This window comes from Hemibagrus wyckioides, linkage group LG04, assembly GCF_019097595.1.
Source record: "Hemibagrus wyckioides isolate EC202008001 linkage group LG04, SWU_Hwy_1.0, whole genome shotgun sequence".
NCBI classification, from domain to species: domain Eukaryota; kingdom Metazoa; phylum Chordata; class Actinopteri; order Siluriformes; family Bagridae; genus Hemibagrus; species Hemibagrus wyckioides.
The window spans coordinates 21,734,277-21,760,968 of record NC_080713.1 but is presented as its reverse complement, the minus strand read 5'-3'; the positions used below and the strand labels follow the sequence as shown (position 1 = coordinate 21,760,968).

Genomic DNA, 26,692 nt, shown 5'->3' with positions numbered 1-26,692 from the left:
TATCCTTGGAGATGAAGTGCAAAATGGACCAATTAGAAGAAAGGGGGGAAAACCCACTTTTTTTTTTTTTTTTTTTTTTTTAATTCAGAGAACATTTTCCTTTCAAACACTGGGGGTGGAAAGTGGTTTTATAAAAAAAAAAAAAAGAGGAAAAAAGAGAAAAGATTAAATAAAACACAGAATAATACCACAGCTGGTAAATGCATGGTTTAGCTCATTTGGAAAAAGATTTCGTAGACAAAGCGAGGCACTAAAAATTCATACATCAGCACCACGGCTATTTTCACAGCATTAATCCATCTGTATACAGATCTAGGACAATTTGATTTGGAATCTGAAATTGGAAAATGTCAAGCCTCGATATACAATTAAATTGAGTGCTACACTTAAAGATATACATCGCAGTGACAGAGCGGCGCTCGTCGCAAAATGACAGACCAGCAGTGAAAATGTTCCCACACGAGCGTCTGAGAACCTTCTCATTTAGAGCAAGCAAAGCTTACAGGCACTGCATAGAGTCAGTTAGTAAAACAGCGTACACTCCGTCTCTCTACGGCTTCGGCGTTTCTACACGCTAAGCATTTCTACAAAAGTGGAAATTAACTAGTTAATAGACTTGAGATCTCAGTTCACTTATTATCTTAACAAAATGATCATCGGAGGAACTCCATGATGAGATAGATTTACTAGACGCAGTACTATTACCGCTCTGGCTCACAGAAAACAAGGATCTTGGAACACAAAATATGAAAGCCCACTTTTTTTTTTTACATCAGATATCTGGTGTCTAAGGGTGTTTTCATGCTTGGAGCAAATACCTCAGGCTGATTCTGGGCTTGTTTCAGAGAGAGGGTTCATAATCACAGGTTTGTGTTCACATGGAAGAATTCCTTCAGGCTTGAATTGTATAACCCCCCTCTTTCCCTACACTGTTTTTTTGGCATGTGATCATCAACAAGTAGCAGTTTTTGGATCTGAAAATTCTTTGGTTACAGTTCTCGAGTCTTATAGAAGTCCGGGTTTTGTATCTGAAGCTTTCTTTGTTTTTTTTGTTTTTTTTCCTACGCTGAATATATTAACGCTTCACTCCTGAAAACCTGAAACAGGAAGTAACATGACACGTCATAACCAACCACCTGAAGTGAAGATCTTATTTCACATTTTCACTTATGTTGGCCTTAACATGGCCTACAGGCTTTGAATCTGTGCTTTTATTTAAAAAAATGTATTTCTTGTTATTTGAGTTTTGTCTAAATTACAGTACGAAAAGTGTGATTAGCAATTAAACCAAACAGCATGAGATTTCAGCGTTAGTTTCTGAAACCTGCGAGCAGGATGTGAATATGGTGCGGCTTCCTGCTTTAAGCCACGGTTCTTCGCCGCAAAATACCATTTACAGAACATTTCACACCAATTAACGCAATATATTCCAGTATCATGTTGTTAACACGCAACAAGACTGTGAACATGCGTGCACGTACTTTTCCCGATATAGCCTCATCTCATTAACCTGATCTACGCATTAAATATATTAACAGTTAGGGCTGTCAAAGCAATTTTCTAGAACAGTTGCTCGCACGAAACTGATGGTTATTACTGAACGACAGAGAAAAATCTGATGGCTTCAATAGAGAGTTTTGAATGTCACAGAGGACCCATAATTATCTGAGGGTTACGGAGCATTATAATGATGAAAATTAGACGCTGACTGAAATGAAAAGATGTTCAAATATAGCGAAGGGGTGGAAAAAAAAGAGAATAATAGTGAATAAATGAATGAAATTATTGTATGATTAGAAACAAAACAAGTATCTCATACATATCAAATCACAGAGGAAATAAAGAAAGATAAAGCTTTTACTTTTTTTCCCTGCTGTTTCTTTAGAAAAAGCTGGAAAACATAGAGCTTGAATGCAGTTGCAGGAGCGCTGGATTTTATATTTCTGCACAATACTACACACAACCTCGATTTTTAATTGTTTGACATCTATTGCTAGGAACTTGGCAATCCCCTCCGGAATGATCCTTTAACGAAGAGTGTTTTCAGGTTCCGTTTCTTTAACCATATATAAGACAATCTAATACTGCGGATAGCAGATGAGGAGGCAGGATTAGCGTGTTTAACCCTCAGCACCCAAAAAGTCAGGCTTATCTCTCAAAGCCAAATCCCTCAGCGTGAGAGCTCACCAGCAGCACCTCAGTGGAATTCCCTGCCAAAACCTAGCGCATGAAGAAGCCAGACAGAAAACAGAGATGGCCAGGAATTAGTCTCCAATAAACACTGACATTTATTACTCCAGAGGCTCAGATAAGTTAAATTAAACAAATCCCCAGGCTTGCAGAGTCTCGGTTCAGGATTCTGTGTTCATATGATCGTTTTTATTTTCACACATGCCAAGATTTTATAAAAGAGTGGGTCTAACATATATGGAAAGCACACTGGCTACTTTCTTAGGGACAGCATTCATGCGATTTATCCACATCAGCCAATCATGTGGCAGCACTGCAGTGCAGAAAATCTTGCACATAACAGTGAAGAGCTGATGTTCACGTCAGTCATTTTAATAGGGGGGGGGGGGGACACACGTTCGAAACGACTTTGACCGTGGCATGGATGCTGGTGCCTAATGAGCTGGTTAGAGTATTTCTGAAGATCTCCCGGGATTTTCACATACAACAGTCAGAATGGTGTAAAAATAAATAAATAAAGCATCCTTTTCTGTGGACAAAAACACTTTGATGAGAGAGATCTGAGGAGAAAGTCCAGCCTGGACTGAGCTGATCAGAGAGGAAGGCTAGGGCAGCTTAAATAACCCTCTTTACACTCGTAGTGAGCATAAAAGCATCTCATAACACACAACACACTGGACTTTGAAGTGGACGGGCATTAACAGCATGAATCCGTAGGCCAAATCTACATTGTTTAATTGCCGCTGCTGTCTATATCTGTGTATATAATAAATATCTTAAGCGTGAACACCATGAGGAACAAAGTCATCTCAAACTGGTTCCTTAAACATAATAATGAGTTAAAAATACTTCAGTGACTTACCCAGTCACCAGAATCACCCATAGAGCACCTCTAGGATGCAGTGAAATGAGAGATTTACAGCAGCTGACAAAATTGTATATCAGTTATTTGACCAATCACATCAGCATGAATCAGAATCTTTTTTTATTGGGTGAAAACAATGGCATGAACAATCAGGATTGATCTATATCTTTTATTATATATATATATATATATATATATATATATATATATATATATATATATATATATATATATATATATATGTATATATATACACACACACACACACACTATATTGCCAAAAGTATTCGCTCACCTGCCTTGATTCACATATGAACTTAAGTGACATCCCATTCCTAATCCATAGGGTTCAATATGACGTCGGTCCACCCTTTGCAGCTATAACAGCTTCAACTCTTCTGGGAAGGCTGTCCACAAGGTTTAGGAGTGTGTTTATGGGAATTTTTGACCATTCTTCCAGAAGCGCATTTGTGAGGTCACACACTGATGTTGGACGAGAAGGCCTGGCTCTCAGTCTCCGCTCTAATTCATCCCAAAGGTGTTCTATCGGGTTGAGGTCAGGACTCTGTGCAGGCCAGTCAAGTTCATCCACACCAGACTCTGTCATCCATGTCTTTATGGACCTTGCTTTGTGCACTGGTGCACAGTCATGTTGGAAGAGGAAGGGGCCAGCTCCAAACTGTTCCCACAAAGTTGGGAGCATGGAATTGTCCAAAATGTCTTGGTATGCTGAAGCATTCAGAGTTCCTTTCACTGGAACTAAGGGGCCAAGCCCAGCTCCTGAAAAACAACCCCACACCATAATCCCCCCTCCACCAAACTTTACACTTGGCACAATGCAGTCAGACAAGTACCGTTCTCCTGGCAACCGCCAAACCCAGACTCGTCCATCAGATTGCCAGATGGAGAAGCGCGATTCGTCACTCCAGAGAACGCGTCTCCACTGCTCTAGAGTCCAGTGGCGGCGTGCTTTACACCACTGCATCCGACGCTTTGCATTGCACTTGGTGATGTATGGCTTGGATGCAGCTGCTCGGCCATGGAAACCCATTCCATGAAGCTCTCTGCGCACTGTTCTTGAGCTAATCTGAAGGCCACATGAAGTTTGGAGGTCTGTAGCGATTGACTCTGCAGAAAGTTGGCGACTTCTTCGCACTATGCGCCTCAGCATCCGCTGACCCCGCTCCGTCAGTTTACGTGGCCTACCACTTCGTGGCTGAGTTGCTGTCGTTCCCAAACACTTCCACGTTCTTATAATACAGCTGACAGTTGACTGTGGAATATTTAGGAGCGAGGAAATTTCACGACTGGATTTGTTGCACAGGTGGCATCCTATCACAGTTCCACGCTGGAATTCACTGAGCTCCTGAGAGCGACCCATTCTTTCACAAATGTTTGTAAAAACAGTCTGCATGCCTAGGTGCTTGATTTTATACACCTGTGGCCATGGAAGTGATTGGAACACCTGATTCTGATTATTTGGATGGGTGAGCGAATACTTTTGGCAATATAGTGTATATATATATATATATATATATATATATATATATATATATATATATATATATATATATATATATATATATATTGCACTAAATAGAGAGTTCACATCAGCAAGGCAAACTCTCCATGAACCATAATGAAAGAAATATACAGAAGTACACCTTTTCTTCACCCTGAAATACAACCAATTAGGCTGGGTTTTATTGGCCGCTCCCATCAAATTACTTTATATTGGCTCTCATCAGAGCACAAATCATAGTCTCATAGCATGAGCACATTTTTATTTCTAAAGCCTTACTGGCAGGAGTTTTCAATAGTTTTTTTTTTCAGGAGCTCTGTCCGAGCCATCAGCCTGAGCCAGGAGCTTCCCTGTTAAACTTCCAACTTCATTCAAAGTGTAGAGTACTTACAGACAATGCCTAGGATTAATATAAATCACAAGTGCATGCAGCTAAAGCAGACTTGTATAAAGAAATAATAAAAAACTCTGTGTAGAATATGCCAGACCTGGCTTACTTTATAATCCCGGACACTATCTTGGGCCAAGTTCAATATCTTTCAAAAGCAAGAGCGAATCCTGTACTTCAGCAGTATGGATGAATTTTCAAGGAAGAAAATGGAGTTCGATTCCATTCAAGGTGATCAGTGTGTAAGAAAGGCCATACTTCTAAAACAAACAGCAAAAGATTTGTTCAAGCTACAAATGATGTTTGATTTAGTTTAAAGCTTGGTCTATGAAATTTTATATTTTATAATAAAGTGGAACATTTACTATCCATCACTTGCAAAGCTCAGTGCAAAAAAAAAAGAAGTCAAGAATGATGGTTGGCAAGCAATTTGCTTATTCTCCAAACTCCTCTCTATCCAACAGCAGGGTCAGAAGATCTCAGCCATCACATCCATATCAGACACACCAAGGATCTTTGCAAGCTTGCCAAGAGAAACACCTGCAAATATGCATCATTTTCGACCAAAAAGGTGGAAGAATTCAAACACAGATAAAGTGATGACAGGAAGAAATCTTTATTACCAACAAACTCGAATGCATTTATGACAAGAACTTCCTGTGCGTGACCATGGAAAAACCTGCACGGTCCAATCTCCAACAGCTTCCAGCTCTTTTCCCTGTTGCCGTTTATTTCGCCATAACGTTCGTGTTAAGCCAGGCAAGTCCACACCCCTGACCTGATGAAAAGAAAACTTGATTCATACTTTCAGCAGGCACAGTGGAGAGGAGCATCATGTCTGCACTTTCAATCACAGGGTCATGTTATCAAGTAGAACGAGGTCAACATTGAGGTTTAAAAAAAATAAGTGAATAAAAATAAAAAAATGCATGAAATTCCCAATCCATTCTTGACAGCTGTGACTCAATGAAATGAAGCTGTTTGCCAGGTCAAAACAGATTACCCAGAATGCTCCAATTATGTGTACTGTGAACTCAGAGCATGTGCAATCACAGGACAGAGCAAGACTCTAGTTACGGACCGAACTCAGAGGTCATCTGTCGGAAATTGAAAATGCACTTGCCTGCCTCTGAGAGAGACGGAGAGGTGGGTGGGGGGCAGAGAGCGAGAGAGAGAAAGAGAGAGAGAGAGAGAGAGAGAGAGAGAGGGACAGAGAGAGTGAAACAGAGAGAGAGAGAGAGAGAGAGAGAGAGGGACAGAGAGGGACAGAGAGAGTGAAACAGAGAGAGAGAGAGAGAGAGAGGGACAGAGAGAGTGAAACAGAGAGAGAGAGAGAGAGAGAGAGAGAGAGACAGAGAGAGATCAATAGATAGAGAGAAAGGGGGGACAGAGAGAGACAGAGAGTGAAAGAGAGAGAGAGAGAGAGAGAGAGAGAGAGAGAAACAGAGATACAGAGAGAGAAAGATCGATAGATAAATAGAGAGAATGAGAGCGAGAGAGAGAGAGAGAGAGAGAGAGAGAGCGAGACAGAAAGAGCGAGACAGAGAGAATATGAGAAAGAGAAATTGATTCCAAGGTGCGGTTTATGACATGTTTAGACTTCTAGCCTTTCCACCGCATTACTGAGACAGTGTACAGAAAGTGCAGGCTTGTTTGTGTTGGCTGTTCTTGACCAGTGAGAATAAAGTGGATGCAAGTGAGTGTGATGTGATCAGCTGTGGCATATATCAGCCTGCTGTTTTATGGACCGGTGGTGTGGTCATCTTAAGTTTCTAATAAAAGGCCTAGGAATCACACTGAACCAACACAATCAGAACAATGACCCTGACACACACTTTTATAAGCACCGAAACCACAGCATGCTTTTACACTTGACCACATCACTGGTGCTTGGATGGAGAGAGGAGCTCGGTGCGAGAGAGCTCAAAGCTAAAGATTCAAGCTTCAACAGGAAATATTGTACAGAAAACAATGTTTTGCACCATACAGTGATATTCTTATTCTGTAAATCCTTCCAGCAGCCTATGACATAAATTCATAAGGACATAATGAAAGGAAAAAAGACACAAGATGTAAATTAAAAATAAAACAAATGCATGAAACAAAATGATGTGCATGTAGACAGTACAGTACAGTGTGTAATGAAAACGTGGAAAACATGCACGTGCAAATATAAATGTTTATCTCAATGTGCGCTTAGCTAATAAATGATCTTATATCCATCTCTTGTAGCTCTAGTAACTGGTGTGCCAAATTCCTTAACAGAACAAAAAATTCTGCCAGCTACCTAAACTTCCTAGCTTACATAGAAGCACATAAGCAACTATTATAACCGTTACAACTGTTTCCTTTTAACAACCGAGTGTTAGTTTACGGCGATAAATAAGACGATTCAGTGTTTTACGATGTTACTATCCTAACTTTTGACTCGTTCCACGCACTCTGAACAGATAAGACATCGGTTTTGAATTTGACTTGAGGGAAATAAACACCGAACATCCATGTTTAAACATTTTGTTCTCATTATTGACCGTTTATATTGACCATTATAAGACATGAAAACTAAACTAATGTCTCTAGCACTGGAGCTCGTCTCTGGTCTGATGAGCTCTGGTCTGATTTATATAATTATTTATATAAATGCATGTGATAGATGTAAAGCCATTACAGAGGATCTGCTACTTAAGCTGAAGCTGTGCTGGTTCATGTTTATCTGCACAATTACGGACAATATTACTATATGTTGATCAACAGAGTGTTTTGGCTCTGAATCTGGCCCAAGGTCTATTAGTTTAATCACACCTGAAATAATCGAGTGAACAGAATTCACATGAGACACTCGCAGACCTGCAGCAGTTATTTACATCCGCATCAGAATCTCATCAGATTGTTTTCTAACACCATGTAGGATCAATGCCACAAAGAATCAAGGCTATTCTAAGCGTAGAGGATGACTAATTATTCCTCTATTTTTGCACAGCACTCAACAGAGAGATTGAAAACTGGCCAGTTTTGAAATCGGCGAGGCAAACTCTCCATGAACTGTAATGAGAGATATATACAGAAGTGCTCCTTTTCTTCACCCTGAAATACAACCAATTAGGCTGGGATTTTGTGTCCGCTCCCATCAAATTGCTTTATATTGGCTCTCGTAATAGCACAAATCACAGTCTCACTGCATAAGCATGTTTTTATTTCTGAAGCCTCAGTAGATGTAGCTAAACAGTCCTCAGTGATCAATGTAAAATAAGTCTGAATTATTAAAAAATGTCTATTATTCATTTTGATGCTTAGATAAACTCCTTGATCACCATGACTCTGATGAAACAGTTAGTGTAGATGAATGAATGAAGATTCCTCCTTTGAGAGGGAGATATGCCACTGTCTTACACCCTGTTAGAGTGGCATTCTATGATGCAGTGGCAGCTCAGTGGTTAAAACAACAAACCGGTCAGAAGCTTGTGAGTTCAACTGCTGCACTGGTACTGGGCCCTTGAACAAGGCCCTTATCCCTCAACTGCTCAGCTGTATAAAAATGAGCAGTAAAATCAGTAATACATAAATCAGCGATGGCTAGGATTCTGTGAATTTATGACGCAAAAGAATATCACAATACAGGATTTGGCAATACATAACAATAATTACAGAGAATTTTCCCCCATGTTAAATAACTTTTTTTTTCATAGACATTAATTGTAAATATTGAAATAATAGCCTCTTGGTGATCCAGCAGCAGGATCCTGTGCTCGCATGTGATAACAAAAAGAGACTGTGCTTATGTTAACACTGGCATTCTCTAGTAGTCTTATTTAATAATAATAATAATGTTGTAATACTTGTTGGATTAAGGATCATCATTCATTATTTATAGATGACATTCTGGCGTTCAAAGAGAAAGATAGATTATGATTATGGGCATAATTATATACACAGATCAGGCATAACATTATGATCAGTGACAGGTGAAGTGAATAACACTGATTATCTCCTCATCATGTCACCTGTTAGTGGGTGGGATATATTAGGCAGCAGGTGAACATTTTGTCCTCACGTTGATGTGTTAGAAGCAGGAAAAATGGACAAGTGTAAGGATTTGAGTGAGTTTGATTTGATTTTGAAATTGTGATGGCTAGACGACTGGATCAGAGCATCTCCAAACCTGCAGCTCTTGTGAGGTGTTCCCGGACTGCAGTGGTCAGTATCTATTAAAAATGGTCTAAGGAACAGTGGTGAACCGGTGACAGGGTCATGGGTGGCCAAGGCTCATTGATCCACGTGGGGAGTGAAGGCTGGTCCTTGTGATCCGATCCAACAGACGAGCTACTGTTGCTCAAACTGCTGAAGAAGGTAATGCTGGTTCTGATAGAAAGGTGTCAGAGCACAGTGCTTTCAAGGCTGTTCTGGCAGCAAAAGGGGGACCAACACAATTTTAGGCAACAGGTCATAATGTTATGCCTGATCGGTGTAAATAGAATGCATCTCTTTCGCACACCAGGGCTTTTCACACTTTTTGTCACAAGGCTTTTTTTTTTACATTTACAAGCGGAGTTAGCGCAGCTGTTTTTCTTGAGGTTATGAAAGTCTGATCTGAAGCACGACTTTTGCCAGCATCGCTTTGCCAAATGTGTACAGTGTGAAACAATGTCATGTAAGAGCGTTAAGGTTAGATGCTTAGCAACAGAAACTTATTTAGAAACTGGAGGCTATGTTTTTTCTTACTGATATGAAAACGTGAGACTAACCGTTATTTAAAACGCTCACATGCTGTTTTCATATCCAGTTATGGTTGACCCATGAACGGCAAGGATTAGTTGTTAACCCCAGGTAAAGTATAAGCAGTGTGAAACCCGGGGGTTTACAATGACCCAAGGTTTAAAAGCCCTACCTCATATTCTAGCATTTTTTACTACTATAATCACATAGTTAAAAGTGTGACAGAATAAGGAAAAAGAAGAGAATCTCATTTTTCAAATTCACAAATATTAATGAGGTCTTCAACAATACATGTCTTTAATGTCTCCTGACGATTAGTGATAACCTTTTGGACAATACTATGACAAAAAGGCAAAGCAGTGGAAGGAACAAGAAAATGATTTATGATTAACTGTAAATGAAACACATGTGGCTGAATCTCTGTGCTAAGACGTCTGGGAGGACCAGATAAGGGAGTGTCTCCTGCTTTCGAGGGCAAAAAAAGGGAAAGCGTGGGTGTTTGTGAATATTTTAATCATGACTCCTTTTCTCGAATCTTAAACACTGCTTGTTTCTCCACTCCCCGTAGTCTCGGCCTATACTTACAGCATGATGGCCGGTTACATGCTCTGCTAAACAGCATTCTTCTCCATTACAGAATCCTTAGAGAGCAGAGAAACTCCCGGAGGAGCTCTCTGGAGTTTCCAAGGTTGACATGAGTATGATTTGTGATCGTCCTAATGCTTCTCTGACCCCTATTGTTTTGGAGGCATGTGGCATCATGGCTGTTATACTGCTTATGAGAAATATGCAGCCATATAAAATCTTAGCCTAGCCTGGTAAAATGATTGAAGTTACAGACTTTTCAAGGCCAAGCTTTATGCAACTCAGCTATTATTTTCATGATCTATATAAAACATGCCCGAGCGGATTATAAAGGAAGCAACACAGTCTGGATCCGTGTATCATCAATACAGTAATAAATTCTGACATAATGCACTATAGGATCTTTTATGTTTCCGCCTTTTCAGTGTTAAATCATGTGTTTTTTTGTAGATATTATATAAAACACATCAGGGAGTGCTCTTATAGGAAAATAAGCAAACTATTATTATTATTATTATTATTATTATCTTTATTTATTATTATCTTATAAAAACATGCCTTAACATTTTTTTTTTTTTTACAATATGCTTTTTATCCATTTATGTCCATTATAGCTACATTTAATGTTGTGGAGCATCCTAAAAACAAGTTAGTTGTTTTTATGTGGTACTCATTTACATTATAGCTGCTCTAAACATTCATTCCCTACCCATTTTTCCTTTTTCTTAAATACTGTATAAATATTTAATTTAATTCTTGCAGTTTTATATAAGTACATTGTAATATATATATCCTATAAGTCTGGTGTAGGGAAGTGGGAGCTCAAGCATTAAAGGCTCTGGGTTACTGAGCAAAAGGATGAGTTTCAAGCCCCAGAACTGCCAAGCTGCCCTTAACCCTCTTTGCTCCAGGGGCATTGTATACTGACTGACCCAGCGCTCTGACCTCAACTCCCTAAACAAGCTGGGATATGAGAAGAAAAGAATGCATATGTGACAAAAAAGGCTTTTTCATCTATATAAGTGAAAAATATAATAATTGGTAAATTCTACCCACACTACCTATTGGATAACAGTAATAACTGCAACAGAAAATAATAAACAGGATCAAATCTACCCAAACAAATTGAGTGAGAATTGTTACATCATTTTTATTGAGTAGATTCTATAGGTTGGCTGTCAAAGTAATGGTAAAATCAAAACAAAACAAAATAAGTAAATGCTGCTTGTCATGTAACCGAGAACCTGAAATTCCCACTGTCCTGAAAACTCCAAGATATATCTTTTCCTCTAACTGTTACAAAGCTTTGAACCTTGAGACATGCTCCATAAACATCTCCTCACAGTTAACAGAGCTCCTGGTGGTCTTCTTCACAACACTGTACTACTTGTTGTAGCAGGCTACAGCTTAAACTCTTACCATTTGCACCCCATATATTCAGTACACAACAATAATTTATCACACGTTCTAAAAACGAGAGAAAGAGGGAGTGTGTGTGTGTGTGGGGGGGAGAAACAGCTGCAGAATATCATCGATTCCTCTTGCGTCCATTAGCATAAACAGCACTGATTTCACATGTATAATCAGCACTAGGGAGGAGGCGAGATTGTCCAATTATCTGATAATCCACTTAGTCGTCATTAATCATGTTTAAGCTGCTGTGCTTCTTAAAGAATTACTGATAAGTATGAGTATAGAAATAGATCATTTAGATAGGCCAAGGGTAGAGCTGAAGTGTGAGAATGAAGGAGTCCTTCAGGGTACAAAACTTAGACTCTCTTAAACTCTCCTATTTTTTTTCTACTGTCAAACTCTTCCGTAAGCTTCATCTAACCCTTTTTTATCAGTACGCTGGCGTTCCACTTTCAATGGAAATTGACTTATCAGGCATTTCAGAGCATCAGTGTAAACAGTGCTGCTGGCTTTCGGTGTGAGATGTTTGTTTTAGCTGTTTGATAACCTTACAGAAAGATTTTAGTGCCTTCAAAAGTTTAGATACTTGGGGCCTCACAGAGAGTATAAATGGGCTGGATATCAGCATTTATTTTGAAACATTTATATATAAAAAAAAAGAGAAAAATATAACTGTTCATGAATATATTGCTGAACAGAATATGAATAAATTGCCCCTAGTAGTCTAGGGAAAACCAGAAATACTGAAATAAAAAAAAACCAAAAAAAAAAAACCTACAAATCCCCAAAGCCCTGAGTCTCTACTTTCATATGAGCCATTAAACACCACTGTGGAGTGTGACATGACAAAAAAATTCAACGATGAACAACAAAAAAAAAAAAAAAAAAAAAGAGTTAATAAACAGCACCAATGAGGTGAGCACCATTACAGAAGATTGAAGCCATAATGATCATTTATTTATTTTTTCTGTATACGGCATCATTCATTATTTATGTATAAGAATCTGTCATGCAAATAGAAAGAGATAAATGTACAGACTCTGGTCTTTAATCTGGACTTAAACTGCTACTGTTTATGTGTGTTTAGGAGCCCGAGGGCAGAATATAAACCAAGCCTTGTATACAGTTTATACACATTCTTGCTTATATAACAATATAAACAAGGCACAAAATTACAGAAAGCCTCGGCCGCACCAAATGCAGACTTTTACACTTCTTTGAGTATTCATGAGTATTGATCTATCCGGGTGAATTTTAAAAGCCAGGCTAAAAAGAAAAGAAAATCTATGATACATGAAACTTCCATTTGCCTTTTGTGACGTTTGTGTGCATATATATACAACTAATCTCACACAAATCTCTCAATAAGCTGACCCTGTGATGTGATACAACATCCTGTAATACTGTGTTTACACACACAATATGAGAAAAATACCTCAGTATTTAGCTAACGTTAGCTAATATACATAAGTGAGGTAAATGAGGTATATGGAAACTAGTTTATTGTTTCACACCTATATAATTCACAACTAACTAATGAATTCATTTTTCAGGTGAATTGAAAGGCGGTAATGCCAAAGCAGCCTGCTTAGCTAAGTAAACAAGCTAGGCTACTGTTTTGCTAGCAACTCTGGCTGCTCCAGTTTTTTAGGCTTAACGCTGATAAACATTTGCACACTTTAAACTCTGACAGTTTTACATTTAAGAGCTTTTGACAGCTCCGATCTTTCATATTACAGGCTGTCATACACAACCCAGATTTGAACTAAGCGCAGAAGAAAAATACGGGAGTCAGGGAGCTGGCAGCTAAATGTCAGGCAGTAATAACTAATAATCGGGAGTAACGTGCCACTAAATGCAGGCAGCATTGAAAATGACCTATTTCTTCACCACACACTGAGTTCAAGACATATGAAGTATAACGTCATACGGTCCTGCTTGAGGATTTGTACACACCTACTCCTAAAAAAGGGGGCAACAAAACAACAGGAAACAACATGGGCTCCAATAAAGAATAAACATTTATGTGTGTCAAGCATCCTGTGTGTCTTGTAAATGATTGTAACTCTCAGGAAAACCAGGACGTTAACCTCTTTTCATAAAACAAAAGAGCATAGCCTAAAGTCAAGCTACTACTCCTATTCAGGAAAGCAAATTTAAGCGAAGCTCCAGCGAAAAGTGCACACTTTACTTTTTACTTAAAAAAAAATAAAATAAAAAAAATAAAAAAAAACATTTCCTCTTGACAGATAAAAATCCTTCACCAGCTTCTCTGTAATTCTATTTTTGACTCATTTGATAATTTAATAGCGCATAATTTGACAAATTAACGTGACTTTACTATTCAATCTTATTTGTTAAACTCAAATGTAAAGTCTTAACAAGGATAATAACTAATAACTAAATAGAGAGAATACATGAATATGTGACAGATTTCTCAATTTTTATTATATAGAATGTTTACTTATAAACTAAAAAAAAAAAACCCTTCTTCAACAACACGCCCTTTCAAGCTTTCACTTTAAGGTCAAAGCAACAGTATAATTTGCATCGTGGAAAAACGTCTTAATTGCCAAGTCCCAGGAAAGCCATTTTACTGCGCTGCTAATGAACAACAATCCTGAGCTCATACTGACAAACAGCGGCGTGCTCGCCAAACTCGGCTACGTGTTCCTGACATCAGTATCTGTTATTGAAAATGAGCCTATTAACCACTTCCACCCAGACAATGAGCCAATAAATGGCTTTGTTTTCCACATTAAGATAAACTAACTACACCACAGATATGTAATAGCTGCCAGACATGGTGTATTTAGGTGGTAGTAAGAAGAGAGTACTAACCTATATAAGGCAGACCAAATTGTATATAATATATAATATCTATTTCTGATATCAGTTGACTTCTGACCTCTATAGAAAAAAGGATGATGTACTTGACCATTGCCTGTAGTCACTACTGGCCCAAAGCATCAGTGCTATCAGTTATGGCAGCTGCCAAGAGTGTTTAGACAAAATAATCAGCAGTAAAATGATATACATTCCCAAATCTCTACATACTACTAAGCAAAAGAATGAAATGATACTAATAAAAGAATAGAAATAAAAGAAAATAATAAATAATATCAGATGACAGGATGTAATAAAACTCAGTTACTCTCATCACCGCATGTCCTGAAGTGCTTTCCTCTTATACCACAGCAATTTGTCCATACTAACAATTTATTCATTACTTTTTTTTATCTGTTAATGTTCACGTTTAATGTTACAGAACTGCAGCAAAGCCAGTTTTCTTTTGTCAGATAAAAAATCCTTCACCAGCCTCTCTTTATTCCTATTGTCTGTCTAATCAGATTTGATCATTTAACAGTGCTTTGTTTTACAAATTGGGGTGACTTTACTATTTAATCTTACTTCATTAAACTCAAATTTAAAGTCTTAACAAGAATAATAACATTAAGCTCAAATGTCAAAAGGTCTGTGGTTGTTCTAGCAGGAAGACCGAGTCTGCAAAAATAACTAATTATAAACAATTAAATATAATAAAGTAAAATAGCAAACTTAATAATTTAAAGTCCACATTTCAGCAAAGTTAATAATGCTGAAATGTAGTAGCTCTCTCTCTCTCTCTCTCTCTCTCTCTCTCTCTCTCTCTCTCTCTATCTGAGTTCTGGTCACGGTCAGTCTAGAGCCTATAAAAAAAACAAAAAAAAAAAAAACACCACTCCCTGGATTTCTCCCTCTTTCATTTTTTATTTCTTTATTTCTTTAAATACGTGTATTGAGTATACAAATACAACCTCATTTGCTGTCAATATTTCTTTCTTTCTTTCTTTCTTTGTTTATACATACATTCTAATATAAATGCTGTTCATAAATATGAATAAATATTACATTTTGTATATGACACATATTTATTGTACATTTATTGCTGATTATTTTAATATATTTTTTCATTTACACATATTTCCTTTTTCATTAATCTGAATGTAATTATTTACACTCATTCTATCCAATGATGTCGCTAGCTGTTTCCACACATACAGTCATTTGTCATATCTAAAATAACAATGTATTTATTGGATCGTTTGTTTCTTTTTCATTCAATTCTCATGTAATATTATATACGAATGGCCATATTAAAATGCGTAGATACATAAATAATATTTATACAAGAAGAGTGGGACAAAAGTAGAATCCATGCAGGCTATGTCGTAATCCAAGCCATTTCATCTGGCATAACAATAAATGATTGTTTTTTTTCTTGCTGAGGAACAGCAACAAGCATTTAAGAGCTGTGCTAAGCTCTCCCCTGAGCTGCAGAGCTGCAAACTCAGTACAAGCAAGTCCCTTGACTTTCTGTTAACGCAATATGTCCAAATAAAACCTAAATATTTTCCACAATTTACACACACAAACGGCAGACTATGTTTTAGATTCTTTCAGAAATGACTTTCAACATTTAAACCTAGCATGTGCTTTACTGGCCCTGAGGAAAAACAACAACCGTGTCTGAGTTGCTTTGACGCCGCGTTGCTGTCAGCCTATCATTATGCCTAGTTAAAAGAGAGAATCCGGAGAATAGCAGACTGGCCATTAAACACCGGCACACACAAAAAGCATTAGCATGTGAAAGCCTGCATGGACAAATTGGCCACAAATTACGCTGGGTTTAGCACGGATTTAGAACAAGCACGTGGGTGGGTTAACAATAACAGCAATGTCGCTAACAAACCACAATCTGGTGCATTTTCACATGCATGGAACAAACTACTGACCTTTTTTCTTTACTAATGATTCAGTAATTTGAGCTAAAAATGACCAGAAAGTCCCTTATAGCAAATCTAGACCAAAAAAAAAAAAAAAAACAGGTCTAATGTGTAATATCGATGGTCATGGTGAGGAAGTACCAACAAATTCAACTGTATGCTAGCACACAGTGCAGCTATTCTCAGCAGCGGCTGGCTAGCTCAGTGCCTTGGCCCGGTGACATTTAGTTAATCCCTGGAAGTGCTGGGCTACGTTGCTCAGCTCCCATTGACCCCAAGGAAATGGATACAGAAGCTTTCACTGAGATTAATCCCCCTGCGGCGTTTAGCCCCGCAGTGAACAGGGGGAAGGTTATATCCTGGATACGGACCATCGATGGCCTAATAAAAACTCTACACAAGCAGAGGATATTAATTACACTGTTTAAACAAGCACTGTGTATCTATCTGGCTTAGCTTCAGCAACCTGTACCACGAAAACCCCTACATGTATACATTTACAGTGCACGAGTGGATTATGTACTTCTATTCAACTCCAGCTGAAATATACAAGCCACTCACGACTATAAATTGATTAAGAAGGACAGTTTAAAAGACTATCATGAACACTTTTTAAAGACATTTAAGACAGAGACCACATGAACTTAGCACGGCTGTTAAGATCTGTGGTTTTCACAGAGCGAAGCACGGAGACCCTTTAGACGTCTGTAACCTACAGCAGTGGGGTCCAGAATGACGACGGTGGAAATTGCTGCCAGCTTCTAACAGTTATTATCGTTAAACGCTCATCTGAATTACTGTCATGTGACAATATAGTGTTCTTGGGTATTTGTTTATATCCCTAAAGCTATCTAAAGGTCCAAAAGATAAAAACTAGCATAAATAATGTTAACTTGATTCGTCCCATATCGCATACTCGTGCACTATTATACATTGAGAGTCCTTTTATAAAAAATAAACAAAGTCTCGCTTGACCAACAATTACCCAATTACCCATTATACCAACATACTGTCCAAGTTATTGCATAATTTAGTATACAATAATGTATGAGACGATATGCTGTGAGGCATGCAAATATAGAAAATTAATCAACACTGAACTAGCAATAAAGAGTTCAAGAAGTGTTGTGTTATGATTATAAATAAATAAAGATAAGTTGATAATGGTAGAAATATAAGTAAGGAAAAAAATGTATGTAAGGTTAGTTAGCTTTGTAAAAGGTTCTACACAGAAGCGCTGGAAACGCTGATCGACTGCATACACAGATGGGGAACAGCCAGTAATGTGTCCCTCAGTGCAAAGGACTTTTCAGGCTAGCAGACACACTGCTTTGTAAAAAAAAAAGACAAGGAAAGACATACGAAAGTGTTTATTATGAGCTGCTGACAAGCAGCGCCTTAGCACGTCATTGCCTTGTTTTTCGCTTTGATCCAACCATGCTTAGTGCTGCAGGAAGCAGTTTGTCAGCTCTTCAGGTCAGTTTGTCAGGATTTATCACAGAACTGCAGTGTCAAAGATGAAATAAATTTGTCCTTCAGATGGAGGATCAGAGACATTTCACAGAGCTTAAACGTTTTGGTTGGTAATTCTGGCAGCTCTCTGCTTTTATAGTCCGTCTTCATGTGTCAGTGTGATGTGATGTTCTCAAATGGGAAACGGTGGAATTATTTGCCTCCGGCTTGGCGCGAGCCCCGTGAACCGTACCACAGGGTGACAGCTGTGAGAATAGCTGAGTGGAAAAACATGCAGGGTATGTACACAAAGTATGAGTGTTTGATGAAGCCAGTGCGCATAGCCCAGGCAAACACATAGTAAATCCTGCTTCATACTTCTCCAAAACTGCTTAGGGGATGTGTCCGAGATGGACTTCTAAATGTGCTGTGCTTTACTTTCACAACAGGAAGAGGATCTTGGGGCATTTTAATAAATAGGGAGGTGTGATACTGTATGTTTGAGTGCATGTTTATTGTTCTATTCACAAAAACATGCTGGTAGTTAGACTGGCTACACTAAATGGTGTGAATGAGTGCATCAATGTTGTAGTAATTAAGTGAGTGACTGTGACCGATTAAGTGAGTAAGTGTATGGTTGGGTAAGAGAGGGAGTGAGTGAGTGAGTGAGTGAGTGACTGAATGAGCAAGTGAGTGAGTACAGGAGCAAGTGTGTGAATGAGGGAGGGAGTAAATGAGCGAGTGTGTGAGTGAGTGAGTGAGTGAGTGAGTGAGTGAGTGAGAGAGTGTGTGAGTGAGTCAGTGAATGTGTGAGTGAGTGTCTGTGTGTGAGTGAGTGAGTGAGTGAGTAAATGAGGGAGTGTGTGAGTGAGTGAGTAAATGAGGGAGTGTGTGAGTGAGTCAGTGAATGTGTGAGTGAGTGTCTGTGTGTGAGTGAGTGAGTGAGTGAGTGAGTAAATGAGGGAGTGTGTGAGTGTGTGAGTGAGTGAGTGAGTGAGTGTGTGAGTGAGTGAGTGAGTAAATGAGGGAGTGTGTGAGTGTGTGAGTGAGTGAGTGAGTGAGTGAGTGTGTGAGTGAGTGAGTGAGTAAATGAGGGAGTGTGTGAGTGTGTGAGTGAGTGAGTAAATGAGGGAGTGTGTGAGTGAGTGAGTGTGTGAGTGAGTGAGTGAGTGAGTGAGTGTGTGAGTGAGTGAGTGAGTAAATGAGGGAGTGTGTGAGTGAGTGAGTGAGTAAATGAGGGAGTGAGTGAGTGAGTGAGTAAATGAGGGAGTGTGTGAGTGAGTGAGTGAGTGAGTGAGTGAGTGAGTGAGTAAATGAGGGAGTGTGTGAGTGAGTGAGTGAGTGAGTAAATGAGGGAGTGTGTGAGTGAGTGAGTGAGTGTGTGAGTGAGTGAGTAAATGAGGGAGTGTGTGAGTGAGTGAGTGTGTGAGTGAGTGAGTGAGTGTGAGTGAGTGAGTGAGTAAATGAGGGAGTGTGTGAGTGAGTGAGTGTGTGAGTGAGTGAGTGAGTGAGTAAATGAGGGAGTGTGTGAGTGAGTGAGTGAGTGAGTAAATGAGGGAGTGTGTGAGTGAGTGAGTGAGTAAATGAGGGAGTGTGTGAGTGAGTGAGTGAGTGAGTAAATGAGGGAGTGTGTGAGTGAGTGAGTGAGTGAGTGAGTAAATGAGGGAGTGTGTGAGTGAGTGAGTCAGTGAATGTGTGAGTGAGTGTCTGTGTGTGTGTGTGAGTGAGTAAGAGTGTGTGAGTGAGTGAATAAATGAGTGAGTGAGCAACTGAGTGAGTAAATGAATGAGTGTGTAAATGAGTGAATGAGTGATTGAGTGAGTGAGCGAGTGATTGAGCGAGTAAGGGGTGAAAACATGAGTGAGTGAGTAAATGAGTGAGTGAGTGAGTTTGTGGTAGTCCATTGCTGGACTGCTGATTAGAAAGTTTGAATCCCAGGTTCATCAAGCTGCCACTGCTGGGCCCTTGAGAGCCTTTAACCCTCAATTGCTCAGTTGTATGAGAATGAGATAAAATGTAAGTCGCTCTGGAAAAGTGTGTCTGTAAAATGTCGTAATTGTGAGTGAGCAAGTGAGCGGCTAAGTGAATGAGCAAGTCACTAAGTCCCCCAGTGCTGATTTTGGAAGGAACAGCTCCACTGTACTGACTTGTGGATTTAGTTGATTGAGTAGTGGAGTTAAACATGCATAAAGAGAACAATGCTTCCATCTCGCTATGAGAAGCACTTAAATGAAAACATTTTCTACTCCCAAACTATAAAGTGTGTTTGAGGAGAAGGGGTTGTCAGAGCCAGTTAGGCCTGCGGTTTTCCAGTTCATTCAGATGTCATTATCAGGCAGTCCGTGTGCAGCTGGGCGGACAGACGTTTCAGACAGCTCCGCCCCATCTAAAGTGTCCAAACCCTGCTAGCCCTGAAACTCAGACTTGAAGCTTACACTTTAATGACGGCTCTGACTGAACTTCTGATAGGTCCGTGTCCAGCGGATGTGAGATGCTGTCAGCTGTGAAGCCATGAACCTAACAAGTGCATCATAGACCCCAAGCTCTTGTGTGGAACGTCAGAGAGAGAGAAATACGGCCCGTGGCTAACGGCTCACAACACAGAATATCAATTCTATTACAGCACGATGCTTTGCACACAGAGTAGGCCTAGCTGCAGACCTGAAGCTGCATCACCACATCCTGAAGTAGCCATGACCTCAAGTCACAGTGGTGCACATGTCAGGTTTAATTTGCACAGTTGCACAGGGGGTCGACAAAGTCACCAGGTCTCATGGGTAGACGTTAAACGCTCCTGACAAGCCACGGCTGAGGCAGTGCTTATCCGACGGTCAGACGCTCAAACGGAAGGAGGGATTGAACTGAAGAGAATTGCATCACTATGTGAAATCTGTTGCTTGCTATTGATTCAAGTGTGCATCAGGCACTTTTCCTCCCTCTTTTAATCTAACACGCACACGCACACACACACACACAAACTCTCTCTTTCCTCCAGCTTATGATTGATTTCCACACTAATTGCTTTCTCATGTAAGAAAAATACTTCCACATCGTTATTTGTCCTAAGAGGACCATTCATCTCCATCGCTTGCCCTGCATTAACGCGGCAATTAAACCTTTTTGAACATTATCAAGCCTTCCTCAAATTTATTAGTTTTATTATTGTGGAAATTTTGCAATTATCACAGGTTCATTAAATTAGAGGTTAAATCAGTGGTGCTTACAGGGCTGGCGTTTCCAGTGTTCTGAACAAGAGCAAAGCTTTCCCGAGCCATTACACACTTCCTATATAAAAATCACAAAACACAAACTCATTGGCCCGTTGCATTTAAACAAACCGAGCACAAACGTCTCTTTTGTTTCTCTCTGCTCTTGTATATTTTTGCAGCACGGAAGAATAAAAAGCCCACTCCAGTTCATTTCGGATCATCCAGCTGAATATACACAGAAACTGATTTCCTAATGAAAAGCAAACAACACACACTCACACACACACACACACACACACACACACCATTTACGCCCAACGGCTCCGCACAACGATATTGGCTTTCCACCCGAGGGTCACTGAGCACTCATTGAGGTAGAAGGGAGTGGAGGAAATCACTTGCATGTGTCAGAAAAAAAAAAACACAACAGAAACTTATTTACCTTGTAGAAGATTCCTGGGAGCTGCTGCAGCTTCATCCGGTGGAAGACAAACACGTCGTAGACAGCTGCTACGGCAAGAACAGTGATGCCCTGCTCCTTCCACAGCATGCTGCACGCCGAGCAGGCCAGACTGCCCGCGAACCACGCCCAACACTGACGCTGCGCCCCCTCTGTCCGCTGGTCGCAGTGCCCCACGTAGCAGATCAGTGCCAGAAGGAAAAACAGTGCCGCACCCACGTCGGCCCGTCCCACGATGCCGGCCACAGCCTCAGTGTGAACAGGATGCGAGGCGAACAGCAGGCCTGCTAGCAGCGTCCAGCAGCCCGTACCCAGCAGCAGGCGTGCCAGGCGTGTGAACAGGGCCGTTACGGTGCAGTGCAGTGCCACGTTGGCTAAATGGTAGCCCCATGGCTCCAGGCCACTCAGGGCGTAGTTGATGCGAAAGGAGAGTGTACAGAGTGGCCGGTAGGACTTGTGGCTGCCGCTGTGTGTGAGCAGAGTACCCCAGAAATCATCGTAGAACACATTAGTCCACGGCGTCTCGGGAAGCAGGTCCTGGTTGGTTTTGATAGCACGGCTGGAACACAAACAGACAAAGAGGATTTGTTTAAACCTTAATGTGGAAGTCATGAGATTTACAGCAACAGGAAGCAGAGAATCACTGAAGGAAAGTTGGTAGCAAGACAAGCGAGAGAAAATTCCTGTTTATGCTTTTGACTATTAATCAGATTGAGTGTAGCTAGGAAAACTACTTTGTGTCCTTAGCTCTGTGTTGTTGGTTTGTTTTGTAGATATATGTAGTTATGTTTTCTTATAAAGCACCAGGGTCCTGGAGAAACTTTGTCTCATTTCACTATGTACTGCGTCAGATATATATGGTTGAAATGACAATAAAAAGCTACTTGACTTGACTGATTTATTTCATCCCTACAACAGGTTATTTATTTATTTATTCCAGATATTTGAATATTATCTAGGACATATATATATATATATAGACTTGTAGACTTAGCAGTCACACAGATTCTACATGTAACGCTTCCTCTGTACAGCATATGCTCACAGGCTCACCGGCTCGCGTCATACAGTAGCTGAAACACTGCTTCACATCAACAGCTCTCTGCTGTGTCTAAAACAAATCACACACCTATCACCCACTGCAGAGAAGTAGAAACATGTTTGGAAAAAAGAAACATCGATGGAGCAGGAAGACGAGAGAGATGGATGTCTCGGGACATGCAGGTCTCTCAGCAGAGACGGCGTGAGCTATTAAATGGTATCACCAAGGCCTAACTGTGCATCCAGATGTCTTTTCTCCTTCTTCTTCTTCTTCTTCGTTACACCCTAATCTACTTTCCAGGTAAACTGTGTTAATCAATAGTATTAATAATAAATGAAAAATGAATAGCTTTAGACTCTGGTCCTTCCAGGGTTCATATAAATGCTAATGTTGGGCTGAGAGAATGAGTTTGACGCATCTGACTAAACCAATATCTGCTCTCTCTAACCGTGTGCAGTGCACAAGCACATACAACACAATACAATACACATGCGGTACATGCCATACGGGAAGGATTAGACCTCTACTCTGAAAACCACTGATCGAATCCATACCTGATATTAGTTCAGATACATTTTGTGCCACTTGAACAAAACGTCACTGACTTTTTCACTTTACAATCAAATACCCCATGTACAAGTTCCGACATTTATTATCTATCAAGCAGGATCAACTAAACATCCAGTTTCTAGAATCATAAATATGAAACACTTTCCATTAAGGAGCTCATGTTCTTTACTGGATATTAACTTTCTCTCATTTTATCTAATGTGACCGCAGTGAGGCACAATTCAATTCCAGCATAAAAGCTTTAAAAGCCTTTTTAAAGACTCTTGAGAATATTCATCTTACAGAGATCATTCACAAGGAAAAATCAGTGCTATATATAATAACTATTACAATCAAGATGAATCTGGGGATTAATCCAATGTTTCTTACTGGGTTTCATTTTCCATTCCTCACGCTCTCGACTAGACTAGATATTTATTCTATTATAGTTATAATGAAGTTACTGAATTGTGCACTGAAATGACTGAAAACTCAACTTAAGATGTAAATAATAATAATAATAATAATAATAATAATAATAATAATAATAAGTAGAAGAAGAAGAAGAAGAAGAAGAAGAAGAAAAGGTAGTATTAAGGAAGTAGAAAACAAAGAAGAAGAAGAAGAAAAGAGGTAGTATAATTTAAAAAAGAAAAAGAACAAGAATTAAAGAAGAAAGAGAAGATGCAAAATTAAAGAGAAAAAATAATACAAATTAAAGAAGAGAAATTAAAGAAGAAGAAGAAGAAGAAGAAAAAGCAGATGTAAAATTAAAGAAGAATTAAAGAATTCAAGAAGAAGTAGAAGAAGAGACAGATGACTTGTTTATATTTTCCCAGCACTTGGATAATGTGTGTTGTGTGTTGTTGGAATAACGGAGCTCTCTGTCACTAATAAAGCTGCAGTGAATTGAACTCTCTGCACAGGGACACTGCTGTAGGGAGAAAAGGGCAGAGCTTCTCACATATGTCACCGCTTGCTCAGTGAACGCGCAAAGGGCCCCGAGTGGACAGCCGTCGACATTCATCACCTCCTGAGCTGACAAGCTGCCTGAAAGATCTCTGAAAGAAGTGGACTGAACCTCCCATTCCTGCCAGGAGAGTGTGACGTGTGTGTGTGTGTGTAATGAGAGGATGAAAGTGTGTGTACTGAACGGTGCCAGAGTTATCCAGCTTTCTGAAGGTCATTTATCTTTCAGCACCCGTGTCCAGCGTTCACACTTTCACCTTCAAGCTTGAGCTGCTCTTAAATCCTAAAGTCTGTCCTTGGATCAGGATGATGGATAGAGATGGAAGCGCAGGCCGTATCGATTATACGAGATGCTTATATTTTTTTTCCAGCCAAATGATCCTGCACCATGCGGAGATAAAACCAATAGACGATTTCGGGAACGATTTCCTAATTATTATGAGTCCGTTCGGGGCAGCAAAGAGCGAATTAATTAAATTGCAAAAGCAGCCAGCGTTAACAAAAAGGGCTGCATTCATATTGAGTGCCTTTTATTTAAAATTCATGACATTCTGCCTGGGAATTGTGTGGTGTTTACTAAATAGCTTTAACGCTCGTGAAACAAAGACAGCCCACGGAGAGCGGGTACGTGAGGCAGTGACCAGACTACAGAGACAAAGACGGAAAATGATTCAGACTCGTCATGTGGATTCGAGTGTCGAGGACGTTCGGTTATAAAGGAACAGAGGGAGCCATATTGGAATAACGAAGCATGGGGAGAGGAAGAGTAAAGCCAAACCAATCAAACTGGTGGGCATGTGGTGGGCAGAGGGGGAAGGGACAGACAGAAAAAGGACAGTGGAGAAGTAAATGATGGAGAGAGACATAAAGAACGATTTGTTTGTTCTCGCTCAGCAGGCAGAGAAACCTGAGGAACATCCAAATTTGTTTGCCAAAGGAATAAAAAACAGTAAAACCACAGGGCAGAACAGAAAGAGACAGCACCGGATGGATGCCCCGGAGGCCACACACACCCACTGGGGTCCATGCTGTCTGCTCTGGCCCTGACAACACACACACACATTTATCAGTTATCTATGACGCAGTTTTGGTTGCCCTACAATATGATGTCTTACTGAGAGTCACACACACACACACACACACACACACTGCCCTTACAGAAGGTGAGCGTGTGTACACAGGGGGAGTACTGGCAAGCGTCATTAGTCTCCTTTGTGGTGTGTGTGGAAACATACAGGCCTGTAATTAAAATTTGCGATGGATGGAACAAGGCGCATGCGACAACACGCTTTTCTACGCGATGCTGAAATCACTCCCCACGGCACTCGTAATTACCGCAGGCAATTAAGACTGCAACAGAAAAACAACAGATGCAGGAAGACCCGGGACGCCCATGTCAAAAAAGACAAGCGCTGCGATGGAGAACGGATACGTTGAGATAAGCAGATAATGAGGCAGATAGAGCCGTGGGTGTAGAATCTGATCCTGGAGAATATGTGTAGTGTGTACAGTCCGAGTGCCAGTAAATCAATAAATAAATAAATAAATAAATAAATAAATCAATAAATAAATAAATAAATAAATAGAAAATAAACAGTCACGATCTTACAAGGAGTTAAATAAAAAAAAAAAAAAAGCATTCCTGAAAGTTATAGACTATAAAAATAAAACTAAAATAAAAAGAAAGTGTGTTAATAGAATCGTGAAGAAAATATAAACAAACAAACAAACAAATAAATAAACAGCTAGGGAATAAACAGTTACAAAACGTTAAACAAAAAAAAAACACAGAGATACCTGGAACTTGTAGACTATAAAAATAAAAGTAAAATAAAAAGAAAGTGCATTAATAGAATTGTGCAAATAAAAAACTAGCAAACAAATAAATAAATAAACAGCTAGGCAATAAACAGTCATTACCTCATAAATTATAAGTCATTACCTCATAAATAATACTAAAATAAAAAGGAAGTGCATTAAAAAAATTCGTGAAAATAAATAAACAAACAAACAAACAAACAAACAGCTAGAGAATAAACAGTTACTAACTTATAAGAAGTATAAAAACACAGAAATAGCTGAAGGTTACCGACTATAAAAACTATAAAACTAAAATAAAAAAGAAAGTGCATTAATAGAATTGTGCAATTCAAAAATAATAAACAAACAAACAAATAAATGAACAGCTAGAGAATAAATGATCATTACCTCACAAGAAAAAAATAAATAAATAAATAATGCACATAAATACCTAAAAGTTACAGACGATAAACATAAACCTAAAACGAAAAGAAAGTGCATTAATAGAATCGTGCAAATCAAAACAAAAGAACAAATAAACAAATAAATAAACAAACAGCTAGAGAATAAACGCTTATTACCTCACAAGAAGTTAAAACAAACAAACAAAAAAAAGCATAAAAAATAGAAATACCTGAAAGTTATAGACTATAAAAATAAAAGGAAAATAAAAAGAAAGTGCATTAATAGAATTAAAATAAATAAATAAATAAATACTAAATAAATAAATAAATAGTCTGTGCGCTCTTCTTGTTGCATTACCACGTTT

At 39.2% G+C, this 26,692-nt stretch overlaps 1 protein-coding gene across 1 annotated transcript in view; it reads right to left on the bottom strand.

Annotated features, from left to right (window-relative positions):
* The window catches only part of tmtc2b (transmembrane O-mannosyltransferase targeting cadherins 2b), a 107,602-nt gene that overhangs the window by 25,129 nt on the left and 55,781 nt on the right, over nucleotides 1–26,692 (bottom strand). The window contains exon 2 of the mRNA XM_058387834.1: nucleotides 21,546–22,122. Within this exon, the coding sequence (XP_058243817.1) occupies nucleotides 21,546–22,122 (577 nt within the window). The remainder of the gene's footprint in view (nucleotides 1–21,545; nucleotides 22,123–26,692) is intronic.